At 41.9% G+C, this 23205-nt stretch overlaps 1 protein-coding gene across 1 annotated transcript in view; it reads right to left on the bottom strand.

The window, feature by feature from the left end:
- Positions 1-23205, bottom strand: part of LOC145355121 (eukaryotic peptide chain release factor GTP-binding subunit ERF3A) — a 70248-nt gene that overhangs the window by 24974 nt on the left and 22069 nt on the right. Inside the window, exons 2-7 of the mRNA XM_080207009.1 lie at positions 12910-12954; positions 11427-11657; positions 11181-11214; positions 10063-10140; positions 9135-9315; positions 3218-3372 (exon numbers count right to left, since the gene is read on the bottom strand). Coding sequence (XP_080063135.1) covers positions 3218-3372; positions 9135-9315; positions 10063-10140; positions 11181-11214; positions 11427-11657; positions 12910-12954 — 724 coding nt within the window. The remainder of the gene's footprint in view (positions 1-3217; positions 3373-9134; positions 9316-10062; positions 10141-11180; positions 11215-11426; positions 11658-12909; positions 12955-23205) is intronic.

The raw sequence follows: 23205 nt of genomic DNA, 5'->3' as shown, positions 1-23205 counted from the left end.
CGACAGTTCCAACACCACAGTGAAAAACTGCATCAATCTCCTCAGAAGACAAACACAGGACACGGTGGACAGAGTATCCTTCGTCATTCAGTACTTCCCCAGAACAGAGAAGCTACGACATCTTCAGGGTCTTCAACACATCATTAATGAAGATGAACATCTTGCCAAGGCCATCCCCACACCCCCATTTCTTGCCATCAAACTGCACAACCTCAAACAGACCACTGTCTGCAGCAAACTACACAGCCTTCAGGAGAACAGTGACCATGACACCACACAACCCTGCCACAGCAACCTCTGCAAGATATGCTGGATCGACACAGATATCATCTCACAAGAACACCATCCACCAGGTACACGGCAAAGTCTTGCAACTCGGCCAGCATTGTCTATCTGATACGCTACAAGGATGTCCCAACGCATGGTACATTGGGAAGACCGTACTGACACTACAACAACGGACGAACACCACTAGACAATCACCAGGCAAGACTATCCCCTTCCTGTTGGTGAGCACTTCAGTGGTCACAGGCATTCGGTCTCTGATCTTTGGGTAAACGTTCTCCAAGGCGGCCTTCCCGACATACGACAGTGCAGAGTCACTGATAGCCAAGTTCTCCACACAGGATGGCCTCAACCAGGATCTTGTGTTCATGTCACACAATCTGTAACCCCCATGACTTGCCTGGGCTTGCAACATCTCACTTACTGTCCTGTCTGGAGACAATACACATCTCTTTAACCTATGCTTAACATTTTCTCCACTCACACTGACTATGCGAGTCTTTATAGTTAATCAATTCTTAAAAGGTATAGACAATCAGTATTCTGTAAACTGTGTGTGCCTTTGTATGCTGTTTGAGACCAGAACTCCCCATTCACCCAACGAAGACGCAAACCCCGAAAGCTTGTGGGTTTACTATCAAATAAACTTGTTGGACTTTAACCTGGTGTTGAGACTTCTTACTGTCTTTTCCCCAGTCCAACACCAGCATCTCCATATGAACATCAACTAACATGGCAGCTAAGAAGAAACATTGGGTGGCCAGCAGTTTACTAGAAAAAGTAGCTGGTGTAGGTGGGTCTTATGGACAGGATGGACTTGAGGGCATGAGGGGGAGAAACAAGAGAAAGCAGAGTCATAGCAAGGGAGAAGGTTGGAAGTCGTGGCGATTCATCATTCTAAAAATTGCTGTTGCACACCACCTATCACCCTAATCAAAAATTAAAAGTTGAAGATTGCCAGATGGGGCAGATGTGAAACAAGCTCATTAAAAATTCCAACTAATTTCAAACAAAAGCAAAATACTACAGATACCAAAAACCTGAAATTTGAGAGAAGTACTAAGCAGGTCATGCAACATTTGTGGAAAGAAACAGAATTAACGTTTCAGCTTCAGGTAACCTTTCAACAGAATGAACAGTCACCTTGACCAGATATTAATACTGTTTCTCTCCACAGATGTTGTCTGACCTCAGTACTTTTAGCACTTGCTTTTTATTTTTCCATTAAATGGAGGAACATTAAATTTCTGAATTTAACTATAGCAGCAAGTCAAAGAGACTAAGCATTTGCCTTCCTTCACTTATACTCTTCCCCAATAACTATTCCCAAATGCTTTATTCATTTTACTAGAAAATGTAACCCTTGTCAGTTTGCTGATTTTTTCCATGGAGAATTGTGGTCATTATTCAAGGACATACATGGCAAGAACATCTAAACAGCTATTTGCAGAAGACCCACACAAATTTTCACTTAGTGTTGTTGGCTGCCATTTCACTAGAATTTTTTCTTTAAGAGATGAAGACAATGCTGTGGCAAACAATGTTACTCATTTCTGGTACCCAATGCCAACAATCACTCCAAGGTCAGGAGCAGCACAGGATATGGAGTTAGTGAAGGTTACCACTGCACGGTCTAAAAAAATCTCATTCTAAGAGAAAATAAAGACTTCACTCTGATGCATGAAATGTTTTCCATTTTTGCCCAAGTCATCATGCAGTCTGATTGATATGACTAATTTAGGATTAGTTTTGCACAGGTTCAAGGCAATAGGAAATAAAAACATCACTTAAATTTATTTCAAGAATTAATGTAACAGAAGACTTTCCATCCCATCAGTTGAACTTGAATTTGAATCTAGCTAACAGATGAAAAGGTCAGTGCCATCCCCAGTAACACCTGGTTCCCATGTTTCCCCGAATAGCCACCTGGAATTCAAATGGCCAAAAATGTCTTAGCATAACGATACTGCCATTTAATATTAATGCAGCCTAATTGTTACAGTATGGAATCTGATATACTGGATTATGAATTGGCTTTACTCCCAGAGCCAAAACAGTAAACACACAGTTCAGCCTGACAGAACATTAGTGGTGGCCCCTCTTGGGCTAGTCCAGATTGTTACTGTTTACTGTCTTTATGATCTGGGACAGTCATGTTCTGAGTATGGTCAAGAAGTTTGCAGATGTTACCAAAACCTGTGCAAGGGTTGAGCAGACAACTGCAATCAAATGCTAAAATAATGAAGAGGGTGGGCCACACATTAGCAAACTGCATTTAACTTAGATAAATGCAGCATCATGCATGTTGGCAAGGCTAATATATACTATCTGCAGGGAAAATACTGAAAGAAAAAGATCTGCAGGGAGCAGTCAGAAGGCGGAGCAGAGCTTAACTTGAGTCTCAAAAGTGGGCGGCACGGTAGCAGTGGTTAGCACTGCTGCTTCATAGTTCCAGGGACCTGCGTTCAATTTCTGGCTTGGGCCACTGTGTGGAGTTTATACATTCTCCTTGCGTCTGTGTGGATTTCCTCCAGGTGCTCCGGTTTCCTCCCACAGTCCAAAGATGTGTGGGTTAGGTTGATTGGCCATGCTAAAATTGCCCCTTAGTGTCCTGGGATGTGCATGTTAGAGGGATTAGCGGGTAAAACGTGTAGGGATGGGGGGGGGTAGGGCCTGGGTGGGATTGTGGTCGGTGCAGACTCGATGGGCCAGATAGCCTCTTTCTGCACTCTAGGTTTCTATGATTCTAGGAGCTTATGAATTGTTCCCCTTGCAAGACAGCTACACTGAAAAAAGGTCACGTTGTTTCAATTTAGCATTTAACCCTGCAGTTTTGTTGCATAATAGTATGTTAATCAAAAACAAAAAAAAACTTAATGAACCTTAAAGATGCATCACTTGAAGCACGCTCAGTATAATGCAGAAATCATACCTATCTTGGCTCCAGCCTACTGTTGGATCATCCATTTTGTTAATGAGGACTATCAGATGTTTGACTCCTGCTGTTTTTGCCAACATAGCATGTTCTCGTGTCTGACCTCCTTTCTCAAAGCCTGTTTCAAATTCACCTTTTCTGGCTGATATAACCTGAAAAAGCAACAGGGTAGATAAGGGGAGATGATAGATAACATGTCAAAATGGCTGTACAATTACTGCATGTGCTATGAATGGCAATTTTATTTAACTCGGAAGAGGTGCATCTGAACAGCAAAATGAAATGCATAACGGCCTGCTTTACCTCCCCAGAGAAATGGGGAGTGCAATTATCTGACAAGAGCAAGAAACCAACTCAGGTCTTTCACTGATTCAACATTGAATACAACCCACACCTGCAGCTAATTTAAGAATCATAAGATATTCTTTGCGCTCAAGCTTTGTTTTTATTCCAATTCAAATCAAGTCCAATTCAGAGTCTCAACAAGTTGAGACATTCCCAATCCAAGCTGACAAAACAGTGCTCTCACCTCCTGTCTTGGGCTTGATCTACATGATCCAAGCTGATTGGAGGAGGCATAGCTCCTCCTCCAAGGCTTGATCTTATTTGCATCTTAGCCAAAAGGCCGAGATGCCGCTTTTAAAAATTGCTTCAAACGAAGCTAAAATGTAACCTGACTTCAAAGCAGCACAGTATGTCAATACTACACTTGATCTTAGCCAAACTGCTTGAACAGATTTTGTGTATTTGGTTACAAAAAGAATTTGCTACAATAGTGCTACTGATTAAACTGTTGCCTTTTCCCTAGTGCTAAAAAGCTACATTGCAATAAACGTGGATCCACTGTCTACGCTTGGGCACGTGGATATCCTTCGCTTACAGAGAAACGAAGACTAGAGACCTGAAACTGGAACAGAAAATATTGGGAATGTTTTCTGAAAGTTGGCACCCAAGTGGACAGAGTTGTGAAGAAGGCGTATGGTGTGTTAGCTTTTATTGGTCGGGAAATTGAGTTTGAGCCATGAGGTCATGTTGCAGCTGTACAAAACTCTGGTGCAGTCGCTCTTGAACTATTACATATAGTTCTAGTCGCAGCATTATAGGAAGGATGTGGAAGCATTGGAAAGGTTGCAGAAGAGATTTACCAGGATGTTGCCTGGTATGGTGGGAAGGTCTTTTGAGGAAAGGCTGAGGAACTTGAGGCTGTTTTCATTAGAGAGGTTAAGAGGTGACTTAGAGGAATACAAGATGATCAGAGGATTAGACAGATGGACAGTTAGAGCCTTTTTCTTTGGATAGAGATGGTTTGTACAAGGGGACATAGCCTTAAATTGAGGGGGTGAGATATGGGACAGGTGTCAGGTAGGTTCTTCACTCAGTAGTAAGGGTGTGGAATGCCCTGCCTGCAACAGTCGTGGATTTGCCAACATTAAAGGGCATTTAAAAGATCATTGGATAAACATATGGATGATATTGGAATATAGTGCAAGTTAGATGGACTTTAGATTGGTTCCACAGGTCAGCACAACGTCGAGGGCTGAAGGGCCTGTACTGCACTAATGTTTCACATTCAGGAGCTCTGGGATCACATGTAATTCTGAGAAATCTGACGAGAGGTTATCAGCCCAAAACACAATACTTTCTACCTCCACCGATGAGCTGCTGAATATGTCCAACATTTAGTTTTATTTCTCTTTTCACCTGTATTGTCAGTAAAATAGTTTCAAGTGGTCATTATTCGTATTGTTAAATATTAGAAATGGGGTATAGATTTAAGGTTTTAATTTCGTGCTGCTATAGTAAAACTCTAGTTAGATTTATGTTAGACGAAGGTGTTTGCATGTATGGAAGCTTTGGTTTCAGTTCAAACAGCATTGCTATTATGCTGAGTATGTTTAGGGTGTGAAAACACAAAGCAGGTTGGAGAAGGTTGCTTAGCAACCGGGGCACCTTTAGGATAAGTAGTTTGGTTTTGGCTCACATTCACAAGTCGATGACAACAGGGTAAGCTGCCCTAAGCTTTGCTAGAAAAAAGCCACACAATGGAGTAATTTTAGTTTTAAGTGTCACAACTAGGCTTACATTAGCACTGTAATGAAGTTACTGGTGAAAACCCCCAAGTCACCACAATCTGGCGCCTGTTCGGGTACACCGAGGAAGAATTTAGCGTAGCCCAATGCCCTGAACCAGCACATCTTTCGGACTGTCAGAGGAAACTGAAGCACCCAGAGGAAACCCACAGACACGGAGAACATGCAGACTCTGCACAGATGCTGAACCAAGTCAGGAATCAAACCCAGGTCTCTGTGCCACAGAATGGTTAAGAAAGCCAGTGCCAAAAACCTAAAGCCAGCTAGCTAAGGAAAGAGAAATTAAGAGGAGTTTCCAAAAAGCCTGAAGTTAAAGGATCAGAGGAAACTGGAACAAGAATGGGATATTGCTTTTGAAGCCCAAGAGAGCCAAGGGGGTAGCTAGTGAGAAACCAAAAACATATCTTAAGTGGTTCTAAAGAATGTGAGATCCTGCAACAGACTGAGCAGCCAGCAATAGGTGAAATAATTGTCGAGGAATAAGTGGCTGGATCTGTTTGGGTAAAAATCACGAAGACAAAGGAATACTGAAAGGAGAGTTGGAATACCTGGAGGCAGATCCCTACTGAAACAGCTGAGGGAAAGCCTTGTTTGAAAGGATAGTAGAAAAACCCAGAAACAAATCCTTGGTGAAAACAAGATAAAACAGTGCTCTGCAAGATGATTCTGAAGCATGTCTTTGAAAGTGGAATTGTCACATGACAATGAGGGGAACTGGGGAGAAATTCACACTCGATCAGCTAAGTGGCATCTGCCATTTGGATGCAGAGTCGGGTGTTTTCTGATCACAGTAAGCTGTGGGTTTTAAGGGACTAAGTGTTGACTGAAAACCTTGCGGCATAAGAGATTTTGTAACCTGTGTTATCTTTAAAATCTGTGTATACTTAAGGTTAAGTGGGAGTCAAGGAGCATTGAATTATAGTCAAATTTGTCCAGTTTAATAAACGTCTTTTTTTTAAGCAAGACAACTGTCTTGTAACTGTTCATCCATGTTTTAAAAATAGTAAAAGACCTGTAATGTTGTAACCATATTTCAGATTGTGGGTTTTAACAAGATATGGTTGGCATATGTAGCTTCAAACAGATTTATTCTATGAGGGCTTGCTTGTAGAGTACAAACTGAACCATCCTAATGGCATCACCATAATGTGATCTGCTCTTAAAGCAATCTGCAACCATCTCTGTTATTTGTGGTCATAAATTACTACAATGTTAGATAGGATCAATAATACTCTAGACATAATACTATGTATCATTAATCATAATACAGTCAATAAGCAAATCAGTCAACCAGAAGGATGTCTGTTCCTCTCTGGTTATATGAGACATTCTGGGATTTGGATGTCCTTGACCCCAGAAGTATGATTTGGATCTTCAATAGACACTTCTCTTGGAACTAATCCAGCATAATTCCCACATACAGGAAGAGCAGAGACAAATCAGGCAACTCCAATTCAAAGTCTTACATAATAGCAGTCACAACACTAGGGACTAAATTAGTTGGTACTTCCGGTTACTGAAATCATTTCCAGGTGGCAAGTGGTTAGCAGAATCACCAAACTGCTGCACCTTAAGTTTTGAACACTAAGAAATTGGACTGGTTTTCACCAAAACTATGGCCAGTACCCATTTCTCACTTGTGGCATAATTATGCACCAACATTCAACCTCTTTTTTGAAAAGTGTTTTGCCCTCACTTCTCATCTAGCAACTTGAGAAAGTTGTTGATGCTCCACTATCTGAAGTTTCTGGAAGTAATAACAAATCAACCACAGTTCTCAAAAGAGTAGTAATGCAGGTGAATTTTGGGTGCTTGCACAAGTTGTGCTTCTGTAAGATGCCAAAAAGCCATTCAAACAGCATTGCAATGAATCTTACTTGAAGCTTTTAAAGAATGTTTTAAAGATTGTACACTTTTTCCTGCTAATCTATTAGTTGATGGACAAGAATGTGCGAATGATATATTCTGAATGCCATTTATTTTGAGATAATCTTTAAACTCTTGTGATGTAAAATGCTAACCCTGATGGCTAGGTTTACCAAAAATTGTCAAGTTTTTCAATGGACAATCAGATATAGTGGATAACTTCTGGCCATTCAGCATGCATCAATTATGACTAAGAAAACATAACACTCCAGAGCCAAAGTAAGGCAGCTGACAACTGCCCTTGGGCAACTAGAGATGGGCAATAAATGGTGGCCAGCCAGTATTGCCCATGTTCCACGAATGAATAGTAAAAACCACCAACTATATGTCCGCTCAACTCTTCATGATTGTCTAGTTTGCAGTCTTCAAACTCAGGCAAGCCAAAGACTCCTGACTGAACATTCTTTAATTTTAAAGAGCAGTAGAAATCAACGGCAATGGAACTAGCAGCTAAAGAGGCTTCACAATTTGTTGCAGGAATAAAGCAGCACTAGCTGGGAACTGTACAAATCAGAGCAGCAACAAGCATGTCACATGCCAAAATGGGCCAGTGAGTGAATGCTGAAGGACAGTCAAAGCAAGAGTTGTGGCAAAATGGGTTACATTGCAAAGACTTGTTGGACTAGATTAGCCTCCCTTCAGAATATTCAGGAGGATCTAGATGCCTTCAAGAACAAATTGTATTCGACAAAGAATCTTACAACATGGAAGAAAATGACTAAAGATGATGTCCAGAACTATGAAGAGCTCTGACTTAATACATCCGTACAGGGTGAATTTCAAATTCTGGGTGATTCTGAAGTGGGTAGTCTATTATGATGGAGGTTGATGCTGGTGCTGCTGTAACTTTAATTCCTGAGACTGCATACCAACAAAAATTGAAACATCCTGCTTTAAAGCCAACTGATGTTATTTAGACATACACAAAGGAGATCTTGCCATTAAAAAGGTTATATCATGGTCAATGGAGAGTAATGCTCTTCAAAGATCTTTGTCAGGTCAACATAGGTTTTAATTCCTCACTTAGCTGCATAAACCAAGCTCTGGAGGAAATTGAAGGTTTATTTCTTACAGGACTGAAAAAAAAAGCTGGTCTGAGCAACTTGTTGGGAGTTTTATCTACTTGTACAAAGTACTGAAAGCACACTGCACATGAATTATGATTCATCATCATTGAAAGAACACAGATCCTAATTGACCCACCACTTCTCTTGCAGGCACTAGTAACTTGAGGCTGCTCAGTCTATTTTTTTCCCCTAAATTTCACTGCCTTGCCAGTACTCTTTTTGCCCTGGAGATCACTGACTTGATTTTTGGTTCAAATGGCCCCAGCCTTACAGCAAAGCATCCAGTCTTTTCAAATATGCCAGATGCTGCCCCAAATCTCACCTTTGTGATCTCACCCTTAAAATGTTCCTTACTTATCTTTCCACACTGGCACTTCAATCTTAAACCCTATTGCTGCTTGTCCTCAGCTATCTAGTATTCCAAGTGAGAGGGCCGGCCTTGTCCTTTACTTCTTTTCTCTTTACTCAATCTTTTCTTGATGAAACAGAATCCCAACTTGTCGCTAATTTTCTTTTTGTAAAATTCCAACTATGTTAGGGGTTGTGGGAGTTAACAAGGTGGGGCTTGCACATGTAGATTCAAAACATTATAAATTTTGCCTGTACAGAGTACAAACATAAAAGTAAAACAGCAGCCTGTGAAAACACCCTAATGATATCACTGTCAAATCATGTGATCAGCTCTTAAAAGCAATCACACTGCCAGTCAAATATGTAAACATTCATGCTGGAACCTTCCTGCTCAATAGTGTCAACTGGGATCACAAAACTGTCAAATTAGGTCCTGAATCTATCAACTTGAAGTCCAAGAAACTACAAGCCTTAACTTACCAAGACAGCAAGATCAGCTTGAGATGCCCCACCAATCATATTTGGTACAAAGCTTTTGTGACCTGGAGCATCTAAAATGGTGAAGTGCTTCTTCTGTGTCTCAAAATATGCACGGCCCACTTCCACCGTTTTGCCCTTATCTCTCTCCTCTTGATTTGTGTCCAAGGCCCAAGAAAGGTACCTAAAAGTAATTAGATTTTTGTAATATATTGCAGAAACAAAAAAACTACATAATTCACATCAACTTAGTGGATGAATAAAACCATGGACCACAAATTAAAAATAGATCCCATTCCCCCTGCATCTAGCAAGTTCCCAACTAATTAAAGCTACAACGAAACAAGGGTTGGGAAAATACTCATTTTTTATGCACCTCCTCTGTTAGCTGTTGTACTGGATTCCTTTGGAGTAAAAAATCTCAACAGCTATCCATCCCTCCTCCCCCCTCAACCTTCTTCCTTTATCTTTCCATTACCACCTCACTCATCATAAACACTGATTCCTTACTGGAGTAGGATCTCAAACTGCCAACTCCCCTCTGCAAACTCAACCAGATAGCCATCACCAAACACTGTCAATGAAATGTAATGGCAACGAAGGTGAGCATCAGGTAATGCTGGATCACATCATCCAGACTCCCAACAGGGTTCTTGGGTACAGAACCATAACCAATTTCCCTCTTCCTGAGTGCACTTAAGCCAATAATATTGGCTCTAGCATCAAGTAGACATCAACTAATTAACCCAAACTGGCGTTCCCATGTGCTCCTAACTAAGGACTTCTGGGGCTTTATGATCCTCAACAGATAAACCCAAAGGATATGAAACACGATGAGATTGAAAATTTAGCAATTGATCCTAAAATGAAGCTTGAATTTAGGAATCCTGATGCTAGTTGATTTTCAGTACCCAACATACAAATATCTTACCATGTTTCTCTATTTTTTTCCTTGGCCTCTCTCTCGTACTTCTCCAGTGTTCGCTTGTCAACCATACCTGTGAGGTACCTTTAAGGCATAACAGCAAAAGGTGAACACATTTCCACTAATCTTTTGGTCAACATTCAAATCAGGCTAAAAATACTACTACAATTTTTGTGTTGATCATAGTAAAGCCAGGATTAACTCCATGCTTCAAGTTATTTTAAAATGTGACTAATATATATTGTTACACTTATTAACCACTTTGTAGAAAGCAAAATCTTTTTGTATACCATCTTTTACACTCACTTTCAATGGTCCTAACTTGAGTTCCAATTCAATATAGTTTTTGTTCAAAGAAACAAGTTTTCTTCAAAAGATGCTTCCTGTGATTAATCCTACAATACTGATTTACACTGCTGATTTGATGCACTAATTTTTCCTCAGATAGCTGAAGAGATAGATCTTAAAGTTAAGTATTTTCCAAAATGCTTCACTTGCAGGTTGCAGAACAGTTCAAGGCCAAAACACCACTGCATGTCTGGTCTGAATTAAAATTATTCAGAGAGTTATACTACCTGACAAGGAATCTGCAAAATTACAAGACTAAAGTACAGGTAAATTACAATAAGGTAAGCCAAATTCTAATGTTGCAAAAAAAGTTGCACCTCATCTCCTTGAAAATACTTCAAACTAAAACTAATTCTAGAATACAGTAACCATTATTCTGGCTTAATAGTTACTCATTTGCTATGTTAAAACAGTTCACCAAATTTTTTTTTTAAAACACCTTCAGATGAAAATGCAATATTGTACAGGACACGAGGATGACATGATGCACCCTGACCACCATGCATTACTTGAACAAGTCTATAGCATCTCATTTGATGTCTGCCCTGAAGCCGCAACACAAATTTGACATCCTGCTGTGGGTTTCAATCCCACATACGGCTGACTCAGAAGTGACAGGGCCAGGGCTTGAGGTCAGAACTCACGCTCACTCAAATTACTATGAAAAATGGTTACCGCATGGACTGCAACACCAAGCCAAACAAATTAGGAATTTTGATTATGAAGGAGTTTTGCTCACTCCTGCTCTACTACTTAGAACAAAAGCATTAACTTACATGATCTGCCCACCAATAGTGGATTTTCCAGCATCTAAGGGAAAATAGAGACCGCATTATTGCACTGCAAAATGAATAAGCTTTAGCTTTTTGTAAATTGCTTAAACAGGAGACTTCCTTTAACAAAGTTCAATGCCACTAACAGCATTTCTTTAGCTGCCGCAATTATTGGAATAAATGGGACATATAAAATGGGATCATTCAGCAAATGAGGCACAAACTATGTCATTTTATCGATTAACCTACCTACATGACCAATGAATACAACATTTACATGTTCCTTCCTTGGAGCACCTGGTTCTACCACGGCAACCTTTGGCGTTGACACATCCTCCTCCTCTTCCATTCCTACCGGAGCCGCCAAAGGTGGCCCCCCATCGCCAGCAGGACCACCTCCTGGCTCTGCTTCACTCGGCTCCGCTTTCTGTTCCCATGATTCTTCAGATCCGGCTTCTGTATCACCATTTTCTACTGGGGCTGTAACGTTTATATCGTTAGGTTCTCAGTAGCCGTTCATTTAGAGAAATGAATTAGAATTTAGCTGAAGCTCAAACAATGAGCAATTATCAGTTAAAACTAAGCTGAGTCTAAAGAAACACTTTTCTACAGCAAATCTGTTCACTAAATTCAAAATCAGTATTCAATTACAAGGTTGTAGGCTGGTGAACCCATACTGAAAGCATATTTAGTCAATTTTGTCCAAACAAATTATACCACATTTTGAAAACGAGAACAAACAAGATAGATAATACTACATTCCAAGTAACCAATTAGCTTAAATCTGAAACAGTTTGTAAATTGTAATTCTATAATTAGTGTACTTGGAAACATACATACACACCAATTTAAAGATTTCTGTAGAAGGCTCATATGGAATCCAACATTGTGTTTCTCTCGCCAGGTGTTGCTAGATCAACAGTGGCAAGCACTGCTGCTTCACAGCACCAAGGACTCGGGATCAATTCCTGGCTTGGGTAATTGTCTGTGCAGAGTCTGCACGTTCTCCGTGTCTGCATGGGTTTCCTCCAGGTGCTCCGGCTTCCTTCTATAGTCCTAATGGCATGCTGATTAGGTGCACTGCCGTGCTAAATTCTCCCTCAGCGTACTCAAATAGACACCAGAGTATGGCAACTAGAGGATTTTCACACTAACTTCACTGTAGGTGTTAATGTAAGCCTACTCATGATTGATAAAACAAACAGAATCCATACGGATCAGGAGGCTGCCATTTGGCCACAATTCCACCCAGGCCCTATTTGCACAATGTCATGCATTTACCATGCAGATCCCATGACTCTAGGGTCAACTTAGCATGGCCAATCCACCTAACCTGCACATCTTTGGATTGTGGGAGGAAACCAGAGCACCCAGAGGAAACCCAACAGCCAGGGATAAAGTGCAAATTCCACATAGTGGCTGAGGCTGGAATTGAACCCGAGTCGCTGGTACTGTGAGGCAGTAGTGCTAACCACTGTGCCATTGTAAAAATAAAAACTCAAGACCTGAGTTTATCCCACATTTCGTTTTTATTTCAGATTTCCAGCATTCATAGTATTTTACTCTTATTAAAAGTATGTTGGAAAAGAAAGCTAATTGCATTAATGGTTAAATATCACAAGCACAAAGATCACCTCAAGTTTAAGCTATAGACAAGTTGTCCATAACTTACAGTATAATTTGGCAACAGACAATTCATTTTAAGGCCAAAATCCTATTGAAAATTCCTTACCAGCTGGCTCAGAGACTTCCATGCTGGCATCTGTAGCATCTGGCCCTGAAGGGGAGAAACTGAGAATTATTTGTTTGGAACAACTAGAACCATGTCAAATTCATTGAGCTAACTTGAATTCCATATCCCATGGTACAGAAGTTCACTGCATTTCACAGGGAAAGTAAACACTGATGACATTTTATATGGAGGAGAGGAGTAAGGGCACTTTGGCGTGACACACTGGCCATTAGGTGGTGCAAGAACAAAGCCACTAAAGACCAAACATAGGTATTGAACCTATAACTAAGTCAGAACGACCTCAAAACTTCAGTGAGGCTACAGTTGGAGAACCATATGCCATTTTGAATACGTCATTGAAGACAATAAAAGGCAGTGTATGAAGTAGATTCATTGAATGCAACCCAGTATCATGAAAAAATGGTGTAGAAATATCATGCTTATATTAAAGAAGTTATGGTGATCAAACATCATCAAGGTTATAAAGGATGGTAAGGTGCAACAGGACGCTTACATCCCAAAGTGACAAAAAAGACAGTTTGATGTGTTTAAAAAAATTCATGGCAACAATGATACTGGAATTGAGCACACAGCGTTAAAGAAATGGACTACAAAATAATGTAGTGAGTGCATTTGGAGAAATTATCTGAATGGATTTGTTGGAACAGACACAGCTGACCCCATCTACAATGTGGTTGGTAGAATGTGAAATAATTACATCTTTTGAGAAAAATGTATAAATATTTGTAGTAGTTGACAATAAAGACGCAAGAGCAGAGATCAGAATTAACTTGTAAAACTGCAGATGGAATGGTCTTTGTACTGTAAAGATCACAAAATGCCAAAATTTGCAGATTCGTTTAGACTACTGTGTAACCCACCATGTGACTTTCAGAATTTTAGTACAACACTTGGAATTACATTTTCAACCACCAAATTATCACTCAGGTATTTTACTACTGAAATCATGATCAGTTTGCTAATTGTAACTAGGCAAATTAATTAGTCTGATTTTTTTCAATTTGACAATTGTTGAAAAGACAGGTGATCAGGCATGTTCTTGACCAAATCCAGGGCCCAAATCATTAAGTTTGATTAAAGCTTCTAAAAATACATTAAGGGTCAGTTAAAAAAGATAGAAAATGCATTAAATGAGCCATATCAAACAGATTTGTTCCTTCAATTCTATCTTTGCAACTAACTTCTCATGCAAGGATTGTAGGTACTTTGATTTGTGAAGCACTTGGAGAGAATATAGGGTTTAAAAAAATGCTATGGTTTCCAATCTGTTTGTTGGAAAGGATATAGAATGAGACATCTGGTGAGAGCAGGCTGCATTTCAGAGTGATGGCCCTTTTCCAGATGAAGAGCTTATGAACACAATACCTGGGTTCCCAAGTGATTAATGGTTAAATTGGTCAATTACTTAACATAATTGCATTGATGCCACTTCCCACAGCAGAAACTTCAAGTGAGATGTGGAGGAAGGACAAAGGCAGAGCACTTCATCCATTCAAGCTTCCTTATTTAATTCAGACAATGAAGGTAATTTTTAATAAGTTGAATTTTCAAAACGTTATTCTGCATGAATATTTCTGAAGCCACTGGATGCTTGATAATTTCACTCGCACCCACAATCTATCCCATATATCCACAAAACTGTCACCAGGGGAGATGTATGCTTCCCCCAAGCTAATCTGAAGTTTGTTAATTTTACTAACCTCCCAGGTGTAAGAAACTTGATAATCTATACCTACCTTTATATTGTATTTACTTGTGGCTTTGAGCATGTCTTATCAGCCAAACTGTGAATTCCTATGTTGTCATTAAAATGGAATCAGTTTATGAAAACTTGATGCAATCATTCTGTTTGTGGAGGGACTGCAGCACTGCAACTAGGAGTGTAATGACAGAATGTGATAAGGAATTTTTTAAAAATAAATTCAAAACAGGAATTTAATTATGCCTGCCCCTGAAGCTGGAGTCCAACCACACATCACTGAAGCTTGCACTTTGTTTTGACTGTGTACACTAAAGATTGGTGAGATATTTTAAAGTGCGCAGTGATTATTTATTTTCCTTTGTTACTGAATGGTGATGACAACGCACTGCACATTTTATGGTCAATGAAGCGATGAGGAAAGGGGTCAACATTGGTGGGGTGGGGAGGGGATTTGAGAGGAAATCGTATCAATGCTCTTAAAAAATCTTCTCTTCCAGTTTGTGGGGCATACTGGGTGTGCAAAGTTTGATTTGTATATGTCTCAAAGCAAACAGTAAACAGGCACATTTACATAATCTGCACAGTTCCTTTCAAATTCAGTAGTTTTGATGCTTCATTTATTACATGAAGCTGATGTTTGTCGGCAAAAAATTGTTATGCTCAAGTCAACTTCTGAATCTGTCAAGTGCCAGACAGACATCGGATTCAAGCTCAAATCTTTTGCCCTTGTAAAAGATTTTCTAATGACCTACTTGCATTTTTCCCCCCATCCTCCTTTTGTCTTGAAGGATGAAGGCTTTGAAAGTCTGTCCAGTTCTCAAGTCAGCTCATAGTACATCAAAAACTATTTTCTGACGAAGTACTAAAATCGTCACAACTTCTGAGACAGAACAGCAATGCAATATTTTATTTCCACTGCTACCCAGGCATTTTCAATGTGTCACAACATACATAGGTATCCTATCAAGGCTAAATGCACAAAAGGAAATTTACAGATCTAGCAAGACAGGTATGCTTAGAGCTCAAAAACTGGATACAAAGCACACAAGTTGCATGTCAGCAATGCTTTCATAATGTTCATCGCCCTCAGCAATAAGAATTTTCAACCAGGGATCTGGGTAAAACCAAAGTAAATGTACTGACAATCTTTTAAGGTTAGAATATCTATTGTCTTCTTTCAGCTCCAAGACCCCAAATGACACCAATGATATCATTAGTCCCTGGGCAGGAAAACGAGGGACTGAAACTTCGTCCCAGAGGCTCACGGCCATTAGTCCAGTGCTCTGTCAAGGGAACAGAATGCATACTCAAGGCACATTCTGCTTTGTTCATGGGTACATGAAGCAGGAGCTGGTGTAGCTGTCAATTAGTTTCGTGGGCACTCATTAGCTTCACTGATAGCCTACCATCATCCTCGGCAATAGTATACCACGAGCAGAAATGAGTCAGGATAAACTGAGTACGACATCCCACTAGCGCTTGCTGAAGTTGCCATGTCTTACAGTTGTGGCTCAGCATCAGTTTCAAAGTAAAACAAAAAAATGTTTAAACCTAATTAATTTACACAGTGAAAGCACTTTTGTTAAGGGAGTACATGGAATTTTAACATAGATGAAGTCCCTTAGAAACAGAAAGCCTACATTCTAGACCAATAATCTGCAGGCAGATTTTGATCATCCCATTAATAGAAGTCATAAGTAGTGTGCTGCTGCTCAAGTAACTTTGCTGATTTGCTGCACTGCATCCTGTAAATATATACTTTGCAGTCACTATGAAAGGGTGAAGGGAATGGATAGAGTTCAGCAACAAGGGACTAGCAAACTACTCTGTCCTGATTCACTTTCAACTTGAGCATTGTTGCAGGTATTCTGCTTAACTCCTGACTTTAGCCCTGCTATGCATCATCCACTGGATAGGATTCAAACACAGGCAAAGAACCAAACCCTGACATCAGCCGGGGCTTTCAAGAGAGAAAAACTTAAAAGTCTGACTGATGGCCAGCACAAGTAGATGAGTTGAACATGCCAATTGTTCCACAAACCATCACAAGAACAAGTCAGCACCCAGATGAAACCACAATTAGAAAGAAAAGGTTTGTTGAAAGTAGTTTGAGATCAGATCATTTTACACAGCTGTCTCTTCGTAGCACTATAGCACACTGTCTCAATATAACACATCTGTCCTTGTTTGGTATACAGTTTGCAACACAATGCCAAAGGACATGAAATGGGAGAAAATGTAAAAAGTAAACAACAAACTGCATCATGTGAAACATTTAGAATGACCCTGGAAATGTATCCTTTCAGAAGGATTTGGACAATTTTATGAATTATAAACTTTTGATTTACCATGCTAAGAATCTTATTTCTAATTCTGGTGTCGATGGACTCTCCCATTGCCTTGAGTATTCGGCAAAGAGACCAATAACTCACCATCTTTGTCAGAGTGGTCTCATGCACTGTTAAATCAAATCTTTATTTGCAGATCCAATCACAAATATTACACAAGATATAGCTGGACGGCTGGGTGAAGGTATAGGTTTTACAGTGTGCTTGCTTGTTCTGCAGGGAGCCAACTGTCCTCTTGAAACATCAAAGTTGCTTAATGACAGGCTTCTTCATTTGGATCTATCCAGGGTTGTCTTTTCCTCAGTGGGGTCCAATGTACATTGGCTGACGCTGTCTTTCTGAATATCTTTGTATCTCAAGCTCGAAACACCCACAGTGTGCTCAGTTAGTTGTAGAATACTGTTTGGTATGCAATACTGATGAGCACATGATACCAAGAATGAGGCACCTTGTTCTATGCTTTCCATGTTAATATTCAAGCTAACGTTTGAACTGATTGATCTTGGCTATCTTATTACTTGTTTTATTGATTACCACTTAATATTGATTGGTAGTTTTCAAAAATCTTTTATAGCCATTGTTTACTTGTGTCCCACAGCCTTTTTTGGTTACTTCGGTTCCTGCAATTTGTTACTACCCTACGAACATCAAAGTGCACATAGCATACAATTCACAATTCTGTTAAAATGCAGTTGCATAGAATTAGTGTACTATTAATACACCAAAAGCAATTGCTTTGCATGTCTAAAATTTGAGGCTGACTTCTTAGATCCTCCTCCAATCATTATCAGAAGACCATGCCTTAGTTACAATTCTTGAGATCAATTAGATGCAAATTTTCAGCTTGAGCACATTTCTCCACACAAATCACCAGCATCTGGTTATAAATTGCCCTTTTAAAATAGTGAAAAAAACTTAAAGATATGGCAAATTATTTTTAAATTTTCTTTTAACACGGGCACTGGTAAAGCCAACATTTGTCAATCCCTAATCACACTAGAAGTGGTGGTGAACCACTTCAGTCTGCAGCATAAGTACAACCTGAATGTTATTTAGTGAGGGATTTTGACCTAGCAAGTGAAAAGACAACATAATTCCAAGTCAGGATGATATGTGGCTTAAAGGTGAATTTGAGGTGGTGGTGTTTCCATGGGTCTATTGAGTTCCATGTCCTTGTTTTTGAATGGTCAGTGCAGGTTTGGAAGATGCAGCTGAAACAACCTCGATGAGCTGCTGCAATGCATCTTGTGGATAGTTTACGCTGCTACCGCAAGGCACTTGTGGTGGAAGCAATGAATGTCAAAGATGGTGGATGTGATGATAAACAGGCTGTTTTGTCCTGGGTGGTGAAAATTTTTCCATGTCTATGAGAGCTTCACCCATTCAGGCAAGTGGACTGTGTCATCATACTCCCGACTTGTGGGCAGTGGAACAGTTTTGGGAATAAGTGAATTACTCTCTGCAGAATTCCCAGCCTCTGATTTGCTCATAGCCACTCCAGTTATGTAGCTGCCTGGTTGTGTCTGAACAACGGTAACCTGATGGTTGTTGGAGGAATTAACAATGCCATTGAACACAAGTGAATGTGGATACCAAGCACTCATGGGGCCAATGGCTCTCATGTCACACCAACCTAAGCCAGAATGGCACCTAGATTGCTCATCTCAGAAGCTGCAAATAGTCATCAACTCTGTGCAAGCATCAACGGACACACCCCACTATTTTCTTTCTATAGTGGGAAGCTAACAATATCACTGGACTATTTCTGATCTTATGTTGACAAGGTCGTTGATAAAGTAGCTAAAGGTGATTTGAACATTGGTCACCCAATGAGATCATGTGGCTGAGCTGATTGGCCAGGAGCAGAGAGAGAGCTAAGATTTTACCTGTTAAAAACCTGTTTAAAATAAGTTTAAAGCACTTTGTTCTTTGTAGAACTGTTTAAAGCATTTATTTATTGTATTTACTGCTTTAAGAATTCTGAGGGAGTGGTTAGCAGGCAGTTGTGGGACATCAGCTTTAAATCAGCGCCAGGTTTAAAAGGAGGCCTGGTGTAGACAGCGGGTAGCGTCTGAGCGGGCAGCGGAATGAGTGGGAAGCAGAGTGAGCTATTAGGGCTTAATATCAAAAAGGGCTGGAGTGAAAAAAGGCCAGGTGAGTTCATTTGAAAAACAAGGAAAAACAACAAAAAAATTTTTTCAAAACTACTACAGTGAATAATGGAGGGGCATGTGATATGTGGTTTCTGTATGATGTGGGAACTGGTGGACCCCAGGGTCCATCCCAGTGACCATGTCTGCAGTAAGTGCAGGTTGCTGGAGGAGCTCCAGCTCAAGGTGGATGAGCTGGCCTCTGAGCTACAGACACTTGAGGCTCATCAAGGGGAGAGAGGGTGCCATTGTCAATGGGGTGCAAGTGACATCCACCCCCCCCTAGACTGGCTAACTCTAAGGGTCAGGGACAAGAGGGGGCTGCTGGGAGGAGGAAGGGGGGTGAGGAGCGGAGGCCTCAGCCTCTTAATCTGCATAACAGGTTTGAGGTTCTTGCTTCCAGGCTGGACGAGAACGAGGCAGATGAGGTTGGTGAGCAAACTGCACACGGTACAGTGATGCAGCAGGACATAGGCAAAGAGAGGGGGAAAAGGAACGTAGTAGTGATTGGGGATAGTGGGGTGACGGGTATTGACACTGTCCTTTGTCACAATGACAAAGTGCACAGAAGGGTGTGTTGTCTGCCTGGGTACAGGATGTCGCAGCTGGGCTGCAGAGGAACCTGGAGTGGGAGGGTGAGAATCCGGTCATTGTGGTACATGTGGGTGCCGGCGACGTAAGCAAAATGCAATCTGGGGAGGGAGTATGAAAAGCTGGGAATGGAATTAAAAAGTAGAACCGACAAGGTGGTTATCTCTGGGCTACTGCCTGAACCGAGTGCAGACGGGCGTAGGGTTGACATGATTAAGGAAGTGAATGGGTGGCTCAGGGATTGGTGTGGGAGGAATGGGTTTGAATTTATGGGGCATTGGCACCAGTATTGGGGTAGGTGGGACCTGTTCGGGCGGGATGGGGTTGGTCTGAACCGTGCTGGGACCAGAGTGCTGGCGAATCGAGTAAAGAGGACTGTAGACAGGACTACGAGGTCTAAAGTTAAGGAGAGGGTACAGGTAAGGGAAGAGGCCGAGGATGTCCCAATAATAGAGGGAGTAGGGGGCGTGAGTATAGTTGGTGGCGTTACGGCAAATAGGGTCCAGGTGAAGGCTGGGATGAAAGCGCTTTATCTGAATGCACGAAGCATTCGGAATGAAGTGGATGAGCTGGTGGCGCAGATCGACACAAATGGATACGATCTGGTGGCCATTACAGAGACGTGGCTGCAGGGTGACAGGGACTGGGAGCTGAATGTACAGGGCTATCAAGTGTTTAGGAAGGATAGGCAGGAGGGAAAAGGGGGGGGGCGTAGCTCTGCTGATTAAGGATAGCATCACGGTGGTAGCAAGGGATGATATTGGAGCCAAGGAGCAGAGGGTGGAATCGTTGTGGGTGGAGATTAGGAACAGCAAAGGGAGGAAGACGCTGGTGGGTGTCGTCTATAGGCCCCCGAATAATGATCTGGAGGTGGGGCGGGCTGTTAACGCGCAAATAAGTGCGGCGTGCAGGAATGGGACGGCCGTAGTTATGGGGGATTTCAATCTGCATATTGATTGGTCGACCCATGTTGGACGCGGGGGGCTCGAGGAAGAGTTCTTGGAACGCTGCCGGGATAGTTTCCTCGAACAGTATGTGTTGGAGCCGACGAGGGAGCGAGCTATCTTGGATCTGGTGCTATGTAATGAGGCGGGTAGAATTAGGGACCTTGTGGTGAAGGATCCTCTTGGGGAGAGTGATCATTGTATGGTGGAGTTTCTGGTGCAGATGGAGGAGGAGAAAGTGGGTTCCCGGACACGCGTCCTTTGTTTGAATAGAGGGGAGTACGGTAGGATGAGAGAAGAATTGGCGAATGTGGACTGGGAGCGCGCGTTGGAGGGAGGGTCTGCTGAGGAGCAGTGGAGGATCTTTAAGGAGATCTTTCTTGGTGCTCAGCAGAAATTTATTCCGATGGTCAAAAAGGATAGTAGGAGGAGAGGTAATAAGCCGTGGTTAACGAAGGAGGTGAAGGAAAGTGTTAAACTAAAAGCGGAGGAATTTAGAGTAGCTAAGTAGTGGGCGAGAAGAGGATTGGGAGAGGTTTAAATGTCAACAAAGATTGACAAAGAAGTTGATAAAGAAGGGTAGGAGAAACTATGAAGCTGGGCTAGCGCTTAATATAAAAAAGGATAGCAAGAGTTTTTATAAATATATAAAAAGGAAGAGGCTGGCTAGGGTGAATGTTGGTCCTTTAGAGGATGAGAAAGGGGACCTAGTGGTAGGCGATGGGGATATGGCTAAGGTATTGAATAACTTTTTTGTTTCTGTCTTCACGGAGGAGGACGTGAATAATTTGCCGGGTGTTAGCGATGGAAAGGTGGTAGGACTGGAGGGTCTTAATGACATTACTGTTACTAGAGAGGCGGTGCTCGACAGACTGGAAGGGCTGATTGTGGACAAGTCCCCAGGACCGGATGGAATGCATCCGAGGGTTCTGAAAGAAATGGCGGAGGTGATAGTGGATGCCTTGGTGGTTATTTTCCAGACGTCGCTGGATTCCGGGGAAGTGCCGGATGATTGGAAAACGGCTAATGTTACGCCGTTGTTTAAGAAGGGTGTCAGGCAAAAGGCGGGGAATTATAGGCCAGTTAGTTTAACGTCTGTGGTAGGTAAAATGTTAGAATCTGTCATTAAGGAGGTAATTGCGAGGCATCTTGAAGGGAATTGCTTGATAGAGCAGACGCAGCACGGTTTCATTAAAGGGAAGTCGTGTCTGACAAATTTACTGGAGTTCTATGAGGATGTGTCTAGGGCGGTGGATAGAGGAGAGCCAGTGGATGTGGTCTTTCTGGATTTTCAGAAGGCGTTTGACAAAGTACCTCACAAGAGGTTATTGCAGAAGGTCAGGGGACATGGAGTTGGGGGTAGGGTGTTAGCGTGGATAGAGGATTGGTTGTCAAATAGGAGGCAGAGAGTGGGGGTCAATGGGTGCTATTCGGATTGGCGGATGGTGACTAGTGGAGTGCCACAGGGGTCGGTGCTGGGGCCTCAGCTTTTTACCATTTATATAGATGATCTGGAGGAGGGAACCGAGTGTAGGGTGTCGAAATTTGCTGATGACACCAAGATTGGGGGAACGGCAAATTGCGCGGAGGGTGTGGAGAGTCTGCAGAAGGATCTAGATAGGCTGGGCGAATGGGCCAGGAAATGGCAAATGGAATTTAATGTTGGCAAGTGTGAGGTGGTCCACTTTGGTAGGAATAATGGTAGGAAGGACTATTACTTACGGGGCGAAAAACTGCAGCAGGTGATGGTGCAGAGGGACCTCGGGGTCCTTGTGCATGAGTCGCAAAAACCCAGCTTGCAAGTGCAGCAGGTGGTCAGGAAGGCGAATGGGATGCTGGCCTGCATAGCGAGGGGGATTGAATATAAAAGTAGGGAGGTCTTGCTGCAGCTGTATAGGGCATTGGTGAGGCCACAACTGGAGTACTGTGTGCAGTTTTGGGCGCCGCACCTGCGCAAAGATATTTTGGCCTTGGAGGGAGTGCAGAGGAGGTTTACTAGGCTGATGCCGGAGTTGAGGGGGTTGAGCTATGAGGAGAGGCTGAATAAACTGGGCTTGTACTCGTTAGAGTTTAGAAGAATGAGGGGAGATCTCATTGAGATGTATAAGATGATGAATGGGATGGATAGGATAGAGGTGGAGAGACTCTTCCCGCTCAAAAAAGACAGTAGGACTAGGGGGCACAGCCTCAAGATAAAAGGGGGGCGGTTTAGAACGGAGTTGAGGAGGAACTTCTTCACTCAAAGGGTGGTGAATCTCTGGAATTCTCTGCCCGTTGAAGTGGTGGAGGCTGCCTCGCTAAATATTTTTAAGACGCGGGTTGATGGGTTTTTGATGAGAGGGGATTAAGGGTTATGGGGAGAGGGCAGGAAAGTGGGACTGAGCAGCGACAGATCAGCCATGATCTTATTGAATGGCGGGGCAGGCTCAAACGGCTAGATGGCCTGCTCCTATTTCTTATGTTCTTAAGTCTTCATTTGTTCTAGGTAGGACTTCACCCAGTGAAGTGTCCCCCCCACCCAGATTGCTGCTGACTTCCAT

The sequence above is a fragment of the Carcharhinus amblyrhynchos genome, chromosome 18 (genome assembly GCF_965287045.1).
Source record: "Carcharhinus amblyrhynchos chromosome 18, sCarAmb.v2.hapA, whole genome shotgun sequence".
Taxonomy (NCBI): Eukaryota; Metazoa; Chordata; class Chondrichthyes; order Carcharhiniformes; family Carcharhinidae; genus Carcharhinus; species Carcharhinus amblyrhynchos.
This window is presented reverse-complemented; position numbering and strand designations above follow the sequence as displayed.